This window comes from Prunus mume, linkage group LG5, assembly GCF_029339155.1.
Source record: "Prunus mume cultivar Tortuosa linkage group LG5, ASM2933915v1, whole genome shotgun sequence".
NCBI classification, from domain to species: Eukaryota; Viridiplantae; Streptophyta; class Magnoliopsida; order Rosales; family Rosaceae; genus Prunus; species Prunus mume.
Genome location: NC_142702.1, coordinates 15,894,510 through 15,908,068, shown reverse-complemented (window position 1 = coordinate 15,908,068; position 13,559 = coordinate 15,894,510). Strand labels below are relative to the sequence as shown.

Here is a 13,559-nt window from a genome sequence, read left to right as displayed (position 1 = left end):
AAAGTAAGTAGAAGCCATTAGGGTTTCTTGAAAAATGGTAATTTCAGAATATATAATTGAGCCTTCCCCTACCCAACAAACTCAACCCACAACCTGCAGAGAGCAAGCTTTTCTCTCTACCTTGCAAAACTCAGATTCGTGCATTGTTCATCTCCTTCTCCAAATTTGTCTTTCTGGTAGCCTGGAAGACCACTGCCTTTTCCTTTTCTCTCTCACAAAATCCTCACAAAGCACCCCATTCCTTACTTAAACAATTTCATTTCTCATAAACCAAGCCTAATCTCTCTCTTAGTGCTAAACCCATGTTGATTTTGCTCCCCATGCCTCATGCCACTCATGCTGAGCTGAAAGACCATCTGTAAGTAGGGGTGGGCAAAAATAAATCAAACCGACCGAACCAACCCAAACCGAACCGAAAAAAAGTGTTTTTGACTAAATCGAAAAAGTCAACCATGGACTTGAACCGAACCGAAGGTCAACGGTTCGGCTCTCGGGTCTAATTTTTTCAGAACCGATGAACCTGAACCGAACCGCTCAATATTTATATATATATATATGTTACATGTGGCGTTATTTGATTGGCCAAAAAAGAGTTTCTTGTGCATCTGCTTGCAGCGTATCCCTCAGAAATTTTCTTTTCCGTAACCCTCACCTCATCTCTCGCACGCGACTCTCTCTTTAACTCAGTCTCTTCCTCTTCTCTTCTGTTTTCATTTCATTTTTCTTCTCTTTTTGACCTAAGGGCTGTGGCGGCGCCTCTCACTCCCGATCTCACCTCAGATCTTCAATCGACCTCAGAAATTTCGGCGACAGCATCTGTGTCGCTCCTTCATCGCTCTCACGATCTCTCGTCTGCCAGGTATCATCCCTTCTCTCTCTCTCTCTCTCTCTCTCTCTCTCGATCGATCGATCGAGTCGACCTAAACCTAACCCACATCACCCCTCTCTGTTTCAGGCATGCACATCACATTGCACTCTTGAGGCAGCCGCCACAACCCCACTCTGTTTCCATAGACGGCCAAACAAAGCCCCACTCGGTTCACTGTCAATCCCAGCCCCAACCGGTTCAAGCAGCCAACATTTCCATCGAAGCAAGCCATTGTTGATTGTTCCCACTCCCACATGTAGAGGTAAGAAAACTTCACGCCACATTTTCATCCTGAGAATACGGTGCTGAGAATACTTTATCTGTCTCTCCTTCTCTCTCTCTTGCTCGCTTGTTGCTCTCTCTCAAACCCTTACCCTATAGAGGCTTCCTCTCTGTTATTTATTTTATTTTTGGTTAAATTATCTTCCTCTCTTAAATATACTCACGAAGCTCTAAAAGAGGTAAAATTTCTATCTGCTATATTTTAAAATTTAATTTTAATTGTAAATATTGTTTGTTGCGATGCGGAAGATCAGTAGCATGAATAATGGGATTGGAGAAAGACTGAATCTTTTGGCTTGACTGATTAGATGAATGCATGAACATTTGCTGAACGAATTGTGGGTTCGATCTGTTTGGGTGCGAGTTGGATTTGAGGGTTGGTGTTGGGATTTGGAGTGTTTGGTTGTTGATGAAACCCTAGAACAAAATGCTAGGTCAGTTGGTGAGGATTGGGATTGCAATTGAGATTGCAATCTGAAGTAGGTAATTTGAATTTAATTGGATCAAGCACTATGTTTGTAGATTTGGGTTTTTTCATTTTATCAGTTTTGCGAGCTCTGCTCTAGTTTTTGTTAGGGTTTCCTGTATGTATTGTCTCAAGTGATCGGTGCTTAAGTTTTCTGGTTCCATTTGTTGCCTATGCTGCTAGACATAATCTCTTTATATATGCTTATTTGACTATAAGTTCTATTGGGGACTTAATAGAATCAATAACAGCCTTAGGTTCTGTAAATGGCTGACATGCATCACAGCCGTCTGTAAATGGTTTCAATTGCTGTAATTCATAGCATGAGATTTCTGGAATGATACTATGAGTTGTTAATATTAAGTTCTTTGTGTTCCGCAGTGATTTGAGTGACTTTTAACTGATACAAATTTTTTCTTTCTGCAGCTCCCTTAACTGATACAATCGTACAAGTGAATCTGTTTGGTATTTAAAATCTAATTTGGTGTTTTACTTGTATTTTTTTTCATGGGTTGTAATATAATTTGTTGCTTTGCTTGTATTTTTTGTCATGGGAGGTAAGAAACAACTAATTTGATGGTTGGATGATGCTTGTGATTGTGATTTGGTTTAGAAACTTTAAAAAAGCAGGATATAGTTTAGTTGAATTTACATGATTTGGGTAAGGAAAAACAAATTGGGCTTGGCAATTTGACAACAAAAAAAGGGTTTTGGTTGAAAGTAAATCTGATTTGGGCTTTGTTTTGCTAAAAAAATGTAATTTGGGCTTTTTTTTCCCAAAAATAAATAAGATTTGGGCTTTTGAAAATGGTAAAAATGGGCTCAAGCCCAAATCGATCAGAACTCTAGAACCGACCCGAGACCCGAGCCCATTTTCGGTTCGGCCCATTTTCGGTTTTCACCTCTAGACCCGACCCGACCCGAGCTCTCCTTCGGTTTGGCCCTGCGGGTCGGTCAAAATGTGACCCGACCCGAACCGTGCCCAGGCCTATCTGTAAGCATGCCAAAACTACCTGCAAGTCACCATTATTCTTGTTGGTGAAGATTATCCAAAATATCTCCTAAGGTTTTGCTGCCCTTTCGAGGTATTTTGGGGCTTGATTTTCGAACCTAAACAAAAAGGGGCAATCTCCTCAGCCTGTCTTTTGCAACAAGCCCAGCCCATTTGCTGCTGGAAGGAAAAAGCCCCTACACTAGACAGTTTGTGACATTTTAGATTAATCACAATTTGTGAAGGGACTTTGCATGGGTCTATTAGGAATTTGGGTTACTTCCTCATTGCGAATTGATGTTGAGGTGAAGAACTTCGACTTCGACTTCCTTCAAGTTCTAGTACTTGGTACTTTTCATTTTTGTTACACCCTTAAATTTAGTTTTGCTAACGTAAATGGCATGCTTACATTGGACCTAAAGTAGTGTTCCTTTCCTTTCTTTTTCTTTGTTAATATGATGATGTGGTACGGTTCTTTTCTCTAATTTCAAACAAAAACTCAATATCCTATACTTAACTCTATTTAACAATCAACTCTTAATCATCACAAATGTCTGGTCCTCTTTAATTGATCATCTATCAGATAGGTATGGACAAATTCATATATTTATCTCTCCGTCACGAACTCCCTGCCCCCAACAAACCATCCTCTGTATAGCTGGGTTCTCTCGTTTTCATTATTCCTAGAATGATAATGGGTATTATATATATAAAAATATAAGTATTCTTTTATACTAGTGATTGTTGTGTAAATTACTTTAATATATCTAAAGAGGGGATGAATTTGGGTGAACAAAAACAAACATAAGGCCTTGATAAACTGGCATAATACAAGTGTTTTACCAATACACCCATACTGCACGATGTTTTCACCATTTACTAACCACTTTTAAGTATAGTGAAGAACTACTAATTCTTGTATTTTTATATAGAAAAAACTACTAATTGATAAAGGAGTAATAATACACATCACATTTTTATCCCACATTTCTATACCACATGATGTGGCATGTCCATGTCATATGTCACATTAATTAAATCAATGAAGTGTATTTTAATTTTAAAAAAAATTTAATTAACAGTTTTTTTTAAAAAGTGTTAAAAATCATAAAAAAAAATATATATATATTAAATAATTTTAATTAATGTGGTTGTCCACCTTATTTGTCACATCATGATAATATGGTATACAAATGTGATAAGAGTAATATTATTCTTGATAAAAATAAAAAATAAAGGAAGAAAATTAATTCCCTTAAATATGCAACAAAGCATGTCTGGCTTTTTTGTCAAATAGAGCTCTCTTGGTTTTTTTCTTTTTTCTTTTTCAAACTTTTGGCTGTTTACAGAGAGAGAAGAGAGATGAAGAAGAAAAGAGAAGGATCAAGAGATTTCAACTGGTGTGATAGTTTATGAGGGATATTTGACAGTTTACCCTTAAAGAAACTTGCAATGCACATGTGGTGTTCTCAAGCTTCGAGCCCGTGACCAGAGTACAAAGAAATGCATGCATATAAGATTATGAGAAAGACTCAAATTATTGTAGGTTCCAGAGGAGCCTGAAGTGGAGTATATGAATTTTAAAAAATAAAATAAAATACAAGCAATATTACAAGAGGAAGAAATGGGAACCAATGATATCAAATGTCTTGATGGGCTGTTTAAGTTATTTTTTTTAAAATTTTTCGTATGAAATGGTATTAACAATGTACTTACTATCACATAGTATTAACAATGTACGGAGGTTCAGTGGAGAAAGGTCGTAAGGACAGCTCCTTGATTTTCACGATTTTCTTTAAAATTTGAGCTGGGCTTGTTTTGGGTTCTTTTGGAGTTTTTTGAGTTGGCTTGTTTTAAATTAATCAAAAGTAGAGATGTAATTTATAGGAATTTCAACACTCATTTCTTATTTAGTAAATAGGTTTTGGGTGTGTTTCTAAAGTGTACTTCATGTTGGGTTTTTTTATAATTTCATCCCCTATTTTGGGTATATTACTAAAGCTCCCTTTCTTTTTCCAAAGATAATCTTTAAATAGTTGTCAAGATAATTTTAAGAAATAAATTTTCCTTAAAAAAAAGAAGCCCTATTCTTAACTTTATCCACACAATTATTACGTATACAATTATTCCACACAATTATTACGTAACCAACCCAAACTAATCATTTTGTTCTCTGTCTTGAACAACGCTGAAAGAAAATATGGCTGCAGAGTTTCTTACTTTTGGTGCTGAGGGAATTCTGACGAGGGTGGCTTCATTTGCAGAGCAAGAACAAAATGAATTATTATAGCATGAGTCTTGGCTCTAAATATAGTAGAATTATTATAGTAGCGAGAAGTGTTTTTACTATTGAATAAGCATTAAATTAGACCCAATTGAGGTAAAGGATAAAGATTTCAAGTTCGATTTTCATGTTAACAAATAATTCTATTGAAAAAAGTTCCGATTCTCTGTTTATAACTTATAATTTTATATCATAATACTAACACAGTGTTTATAACTAAAACACATTCTTATAATTTTGTTTCGTTTCAACGTAATGTTACATAACATTACTTTATTTCATATGTTGACTTGAATTCATTATCAAAGACTTTGGATTAAAATTTTATTAAACAATCGAAATTCAAAATAATTGAACATAGAGTTAAAATAATGTTTGTCCAACTTTGACTGCTTCAAAATGATTGTTAAGCACTTAGCATCTTTTAATAATTGTTTAAGGGCAAGTCCTCCTCATGGAACCTAATGGCATGCGATTGGTCGTTTCGGGATTAAAATATTAACAACTTTCATTGATTATCTCAACAACGACAATATCATCGACCAATCAAAAAGCGTCTAAGGACACAAGAAAAGTAATTAACAGTAGCCTAATATCTCGTCAAATCCGAGGTCCCCACCACGTTGTCATTATCAATCCTACAAAGTAGGCCAGGCAATCCAGATAATCCAGACTCTCCTAAATTGTTTTAGCTTTTGATGCCTGCCATATGACGCAACTTCTGGTCTACAAATTCCTCACAAGCTTCTCAAACATACATTGCGTCCTCAATTTTGCTCAAGTTTTCTAACCCAAACTAAGCATTCTGTTCTCTGTCTTGAGCAACACTGACACAAAATATGGCTGCAGAGTTTCTTACTTTTGGTGCTGAGGGAATTCTGACGAGGGTGGCTTCACTTGCAGAGCAAGAACTCAGTCTTCTCTGGGGATTCAAAGGAGAGCTAAAAAGCCTGCGAGGCTCATTATCGAAGCTTCAAGCTATGCTGCGAGATGCTCAACATTCACAAGTTCGGGGTGAGAGGGTGGAGATGTGGGTGAAGGATCTTGAAGACATAGCTCATGAAGCTGATGATGTGTTGGATGAATATGAATATGAACTTCTCCGGCGGAAAGTGGAGATCCAAAACCAGATCAAGAAAAAGGTGCTCAACTTCTTTTCGCGCCATAATCCCATCAAATTTCGTCTCAAAATGGCACATAAAATTCAAAACATCAATGCATCTTTGGAAAAACTGAACAATGAGACAGTTGGTATTGGGCTGGTTGCTACTAGGTCCACGTTTGTTGATGCAGCCTCTCATGATATTGGAGGTCTTGATAGGGAAACTGTCTCAAGCTTTGATCAAGATGAAAAGTACATTGTTGGAAGGGAGGAGGTTGAGTCGGAGATAGTTACAACCTTGATCAACTCTGGTAAGAACCAAGAGAATCGTCTTTCTGTTATGGCCATTGAGGGGATGGGAGGCCTGGGGAAGACATTTTTGGCTAAATCCATATATAATAATCCTGAGATAGATAGACACTTCGACCAAAAAATATGGGTATGTGTATCTACTCCTTTTAAAGTCAAGACGATCTTAAGCGGGATCTTGGAATATCTTAAACCAAAAAGCTGGAATAAAGCGTAAAGCAGCAATATGTGAAAACCTGCAAGAAGATTTGGAAGGGAAGACATATCTTCTCGTGCTTGACGATGTTTGGAACGACGATCCTAACAAATGGGACGATTTGATGAATTGCTTGTTGAATGCTACAAGCACCAAAGCAAGCAAAATCATTGTCACTACCCGCAATGTGACTGTTTCATCAATTGTACAAACACTTCCTACATGTGTTTTGGGAAAACTATCGGAGGATGAATGCTGGCGCATATTGAAGTATAAAGCGTTTCCAGATGCGAGTGCTGTTTTGACTGAAGATCAAGAGAGAATTGGAAGGGAGATTGCCAAAAAGTGTGCAGGTGTACCATTGGTGGCAAAGGTATGTGTTGAAGTATTTTTTGCATGCGTTCTTCTTGTTCTTCATTTATAAACCTCTAACCCGCAAGAAATTGATAGTGTTCTTCCCTAGTTTTTTTTAAGACGAATAGATTCTTGGAGGGGTTGTTTCTATTTATAGTTCATTTATAAGCCTCCAACATAATGCCACTTTTTCTACAAAAAGAAAAAAACAGAATACCTTCTAGAAATATTGGTAGTTTTGATTTAAAAACTTCTATTGAAATATAAAAACCTTCTAGAAATGTCTATTGAAATATAAAAACTTCTAGAAATGTTATAATAATCAGTAATGCATAAGTTAGGCATGTAAGTTTTACAAAATAGCATATCTATTGGAGAATTTCAGTCAAATGGTGGTGGGGTGGGATTTTATGTCGGGGAGGTTGGTTGGTTATGGATTGAGGATGGGCTTGGATTGGATGGGGTTGTCGCTAAAGGGGTTGGTTGGGGTTGTGGCCGATTTTGTTTGGTTTTTTAATTTATCCAATACGATTTTGGGGGAGAAATAAAGATATGTAAGTTTTATTTTATTATTATTATTATTTTGGAATTTGTGATTTTGTTCAAACCTAAGTAAGGAGATAGTCCTGAGTCCTATTGTCAACTGTTAAATTGAGTCAACATTCGTTAGATTTAGGGGGTGTGATCGTAATAAATGAAACATTTTGCTTTTGCTGTAATTATGCTAAACTTCAGGGGTTCTAATTGAAATTTCATGATTTATGTATATATATTTTTTCTTTTGCATATGGAACAAATATATTGAAGTTTTATGACAGCTTAATATTATTATATTAATTGCGTACTAAACTGGCCTAATAAGAAGATTAGTGATTACATATGATGATAATATTTTAAGTGAAGGGTGTATATTGACTATTTTGGAGTGCCAATAACTTCTTCCGTTTTATATTGCTATTATTGTTAATTTACCTTATTATCACTTAATAAACAAATTCAAACTTTCATGTACACTAGGTTTTGGGAAATATGATGCGTTCCAAAGATTTTGATGGATGGCGGTCAATCCTAGAAAGTAGAATATGGGATTTACCAAAAGGAGAAGAAAGAATCTTGTCGGTTTTTAAGTTGAGTTTTGATGAATTGAAACCATCATCTTTGAAACAATGTTTCGCATATTGCTCAATGTTTGTCAAAGATTTCCAAATTCGAAAGGATGACTTGATCAACCATTGGATGGCTCAAGGATTGCTTTACCCTTCTCCTCCCAACAGACGTAATCTAGAGATGGAGGATATAGGAAATGAATATTTTAATATTCTATTAAACAACAACTTCTTCCAAGATGTTATAAAGGATGATGATGGTAGTATTATAATGTGCAAGATGCATGACCTTGTGCATGATCTCGCAGAACATGTGTCAAAACGGAAGAGCAATAACTCCAATGAGACTCGACACATGACACATATTCCTACCTCAGTGTTGCAAGGAGTTCCAAAAGAAGTGCTCATAAACTGCGCTCACTTTTCTTGGATGTTGAAGGTCTTGGTGATATCTTATTGAACTTTAGAGGTTTGCGTGTCTTAAATTTATATAAAGCTGATATTGAGGAGTTGCCCATTTCAATTGGAAAGTTGAAACACTTGAGGTATTTGGATGTTTCCTATACAAAGATCAAGGCACTACCCAAATCCATTGGAAAGCTTTATAATCTACAAACACTAAGAATGTATGGGACTGAGCTCAAAGAGTATCCAAAGGAACTGCAAAATTTGATAAACTTGAGACATGTTTATTTTTATCAGGATGATATGAAATTTCCAGCTGGAATGGGGCAATTGACTAATCTCCGAACATTAAATTTTTTTGTGGTGGGTAAGGAGACAGGTCGTGGAATAGAGGAGTTGGCTGGCTTAAAAATGTTAAAAGGCGAATTATCTATCTATAACCTAGAGCACGTGAGAGATGGAGAAGAAGCCAAGAAAGCAAAATTAGTGGAGAAGATAGACATACGCCAGTTACAGTTTGCATGGGATCATGACAGGTCAAGCATCATCAATGATGAAGAGGTACTAGAAGGCCTTCAACCACACCCTAGTAAATTGGAAGCTTTATGGTTTTTCAACTTCATGGGCGATAAATGTCCATCATGGATCATGAGTAGTTCGTTTCCTGCATTGAAAAGGTTAAATATATATTATGCTAAGAACCTAACTGAATGGCCACAAGGTGAGATAGTGGTGTTTCCTTGCCTCGAGGAGCTGCTTTTGACGGATTGTGATAAATTGAGAAGTGCTCCCAGCCATTTTCCATCTCTCAAGAAGTTGGTTATAAATTCCATGGGCAGCTGCATGCCAATAGCAAACATAAGCAATAAGCTGACCACTCTTACTTCGCTCACAATAAGGAAGATAAGCGGACTTGTTTCTCTGCCAGAAGGAATGCTAAAAAACAACAAGAATCTTGCATACTTGGAGATAGAAGATTGTCGGAGCTAACTCGTATTGCTCCTAATGTAGTTGGCTCTTGCGCATTTCTCGAGTCAGTGCGTATTTCCAAGTGTCCTATTCTTGCTTATTTGCCTGATGGGCTACTCACAACATCTCTTAAGAACCTTATTGTACAAGATTGCAATAGTCTACAGTTGATTCCAGTTACACATGGCCTCTCATCCCTCTACAAATTAAAGATTACACGCTGTCCGGAGTTGTCAAGTCTACCAAGTGGGTTAGATTATTGTACCTCTCTTCAAGAGTTGACAATATCGAATTGTGATATGCTAACATCCGCTTTGATTCATAGCCTCTCATCCCTCCGAAAGTTGTCTATATTTGGTTGCAACAGGAGTCCAGAGTATGTTCCAAGTTTACTCGACTTCACATGCCTTCGTGAATTGAGAATCGAAGATTCCCCTGGATTGACTAGTCTGCGTAAGGCTGGAATCCTCTTCTTCTCTTGAGGTGTTGAGAATAAGCAAGTTGCCGAATGTAGAATCTATTCCAAGTTTAGACAACCTCACAAGCCTCCATGAATTAATGATATTTTCTTGCGATGGATTGAAAAGTCTACCCAGTGGATTAGCAATAACATCATGCCTCATGGACTTGGAGACATTGGAAATCGGTTGCTTTTGGAAGGAGCTGGATTCATTCCCTGCTTTTCAGGTTACATCACAACTTGACACATTATCGTTATGGGGTTGGCCTAAGCTCAAGTCTCTGCCCGAACAAATTCAACACTTCACTTCTCTAGCACGTCTTGAAGTGCGATGCTTTGACGGAATGGAGGCTCTTCCAGAGTGGTTGAGAAACCTTACATCTCTTAAGCGCTTGGGTATATGTCATTGCAAGAATATGATGTATCTACCTACACTCGAAGCTATGCAATGTCTCACCAAATTAGAATGCATACGGATTTTGTATTGTCCCCTTCTAAAAGAGAGATGCAACAAGAAGAGCGGCTCAGAATGGCCTAAGATTTCTCATATTCCATATATAGAGGGTATGTTTTTCTTTTTCCTTTTATTAGTTTTGGCTTTTAAATCAACTATGCATTCTATTTTCTTCACCTTCTTTTCATTTAACTTAATTATTTGTTATGTGGTATGTCTCTTTTTTCTTCTTTTTTTCATAACATGCAGTTAATGTTCATGATCATAATTATTTCCCCTTTACAAAATAATGATTTCTAATATTTATGTTTAAATCTCTAGTTGACCACGTGCGGTTGTAGCTGCCGGATTCAATAGTATGAGAAAGTATCATCCTGAAATGCGAAATAGTTGAAAGTGGCGTGAATTGTTGTTGAGAAAATGATCCTCAACTCAAGTCAGTGAGTGACTCTGCTTCTAAAGGTATCATTCTTTTTTCTTTCTCTAAAAAGAATAAAACTCTTTTCTTCCATATATATACAGTCCTCTTTTATTGAGAGATGCCTTTTAGGATACCCTACAATTTTTTCTTCAATGATCCAAATCATCAATTTTTTAGGTTTTCATTTATAGATCATCCTTACAAAAAATTAGACAAATCAGAAACCGTTTCGACATCCAATTGAGTCTTACAAAATCAATGAACACGGTACTTCAAGAAAGTACTAAAATTTCAATAATTCAATAGAATGGTCAAATGATATCGGATTCAAGTGATTTTTTGTAGAGATGATATTTGAATGTGTATCTACAAAATAGATTGTTTAGATTAGTGAAATACAATCCGGAATGGGCTCTATAAGGGGTGTTCCTCAAATAAGATTATTTGAGAGATCCCTCAATAAAAATTCTCTGTATATATATATATATATATATATATATCACATTTTCTTTTCCTCTGGCGTTCAACTCAATTAGTTGCTTTTTTACTTGAGACAGGTGTTGGTGTGGAGAGTTGATTGAAGAAAAAAAGGTGTCCCTTCCCTACAGCCTACAGCCTACAGGTGTGGAATTAATATTATTATATCGTTCTAATTATAATTAGTATTTAGTACAAGCAACTCCCTAGCCTCTGTTGTTCTTTTTTCTCATGAGTTTACTCTCTGTCTATGATGTTGCTTCTGCAGGCAGGGTCTATTGTTATTTTGGCATAATTTGGAGGTATTTGTAACCTGAAGGAACATTTTTTTGTTTTTGTAATGGGAGCAAACAGAGTCCAGGTATTTGTTACCTGATGGTTTTCTGTTTTGGAGATAATGCTCAGATATTATATTAGGGTACAGTAATTCATGAGAACTACCTTTTTTTTTTTTTTCTTTCAATTTATTAGTTAATTCTATATCCTCTCCCTCTCTAACAGCTTTATAGGATTGATTCTTTCTGGAAAAAGTAAGGTTGTTGGTTGCTCTTGTGTTGTGAAGGTATTCAAAAGCACTCCAATTTCTACAGGTATACATTCCACTATGTATTTTTGAAATCTTAAGGAAAAAGAGTACGCAAATTTATTTCCTCTTTAGGCCTGCAATTATAGAACAACTTTTACGTATGTGAAATTCAGGACCGATCAAAGAGAGAGATTACCGGTCCACTATGACCAACAACAATTTTTAAGGAACCTACAAAGCATAACATGTGTGGAATTTTATATTAGTAATGAAAACATTCATTATATATTGTATTTTAATTTGTCAAATTCTATGTCCAAGGAAAACTAAAAATTTATTTAAATTTTAACATGGGTGTCCAAAGATGGATTTTGGATACAAATGTGAGCTCCCTAACATTTAAAGCACCAAGCCCAACAACCCAATAACCAGCTTCCTATCCTATTGCTCCACTCTCTTTCCCTTTTTTTGGCTGCTGATTTTCGCACTCTGTTTTTGTCCACTTCCCTTTTGTTTTTTTAAGTGTAATCCAAGAACCAGCATCCAAGTGAACAAAAGAGAAGTGGAAAAATCAACTCTTTTTTTTAATTTTTATGTATTTCGTATTTATGTTACACATCAGATTGCTAAGAATTTCTTGTTTTAGAATGTGCAACTCAAGTAAACTGCTATGCAACAAAATCAGAAGCTTTTTTATTTTGTTTTAAGCTAGACAAAATTTGTGACGTTTTAGATTAATCACACACCCCATTGATTTGGACATAATGTGGTATTAATAACAGGCCGGGGGTCGTCTTTTCTTATCAGTTTTTGGAAAAAAATGCTTTTCAATTATATACTCATCTGTTTCATTTTCTCTCATCTGAACAATTAGAACCTGTTAAGGGACTCCACAAGTTGCGCCAATGAATTGAAAATCAAGGCTTGTTACAAACTGCAGGGACAAATGCTCCAAGACCAAATGGTGGAGCTCTCGAATTTCTTTGAATTTATTGTTGTTGGAGATGAATGTGATCGAGCGAAACTAACAACCGCATTTGAGGTTCGGCTCTCAGAACTGTGTGCTTTGCAGTACTAACAACAGCATTCTCCAGTAAATTTTTGATATGCCTTGCACTCATCTGTGTTCTGTTTTTGGTTGTTAAGGATTCTGTTTCAGGGGTGAAAGCTGGAGTAGCAGCTGGAATGCCAGTAGTGGCCTTCCTTATTGAAGAGACTTTGAGGACCCAAAATTGTGGGAAGCACTGGAAGAGATTGAGAGGAAGGCAGAGTAACAACAGTCGCAACTTGAAATGGCAATCACATATAAGCTTTTCTATTTTTGTTCCTGTACTGGACACCCCCAGTGGAATTTGTAATCCTATTCTTTGTTAGTTGAAAATTTTGAGATAATACACTTAATTAGTTGTACATGGAGGGCCATGACGAGAAAATTTTACCGATGTGAAATTCATTGTTTGGAATTGGCAGGAAGCAAGGTGGGATGAGATTATATTTAGGAAGATTCACTATTATACCTAACATAGGGGCCCAAATTATAAAAACGCACCCAAAGTCCAATTTACAACATATACAAATAGGCCTTTAACTTTTTATAAATTATAAAACTATTATTAATTTATTAAAATAAGCCCAAATCCCAAACCTCATAAAAATACCAAATATACTCAATAAGGTATTAAAATAATTCAATAATCAAACTTAAATTCAGTATAGTCGTATTTAGGTGACATACATACAGTGAAAATTTGTCAATCACAAATGGACGAAACAACTATATCATCCTTTCATTTTAAGCCCGTCCACAACCTTATCCAGAATCTAAGCACAGGGATATCTATCGAGATTTTCTATTTAAGCGACCTGTTTGTTCACTTAAATAATTAAAT

At 36.1% G+C, this 13,559-nt stretch overlaps 1 protein-coding gene and 2 long non-coding RNA genes across 3 annotated transcripts; all 3 read left to right on the top strand.

Annotated features, from left to right (window-relative positions):
- Positions 1 to 662: 662 nt before the first annotated feature.
- Positions 663 to 2,267, top strand: LOC103339233 (uncharacterized). The gene is made up of 3 exons (XR_016127511.1): positions 663 to 859; positions 956 to 1,130; positions 2,043 to 2,267. It is a non-coding gene; the product is annotated as an uncharacterized LOC103339233 (long non-coding RNA).
- Positions 2,268 to 5,645: 3,378 nt separating this feature from the next.
- On the top strand, positions 5,646 to 11,733 carry LOC107881211 (putative disease resistance protein RGA3). The gene is given in 9 exon segments (XM_089052038.1): positions 5,646 to 6,497; positions 6,499 to 6,871; positions 7,870 to 8,350; positions 8,353 to 9,342; positions 9,345 to 9,786; positions 9,788 to 10,356; positions 10,568 to 10,708; positions 11,225 to 11,289; positions 11,413 to 11,733. Coding segments are annotated over 7 exon segments (3,642 nt in total). The 5' UTR covers positions 5,646 to 5,730; the 3' UTR covers positions 10,588 to 10,708; positions 11,225 to 11,289; positions 11,413 to 11,733.
- Positions 11,734 to 12,160: 427 nt separating this feature from the next.
- On the top strand, positions 12,161 to 13,080 carry LOC148917115 (uncharacterized). Its single transcript, XR_016126897.1, has 2 exons — positions 12,161 to 12,712; positions 12,817 to 13,080. It is a non-coding gene; the product is annotated as an uncharacterized LOC148917115 (long non-coding RNA).
- Positions 13,081 to 13,559: the final 479 nt, after the last annotated feature.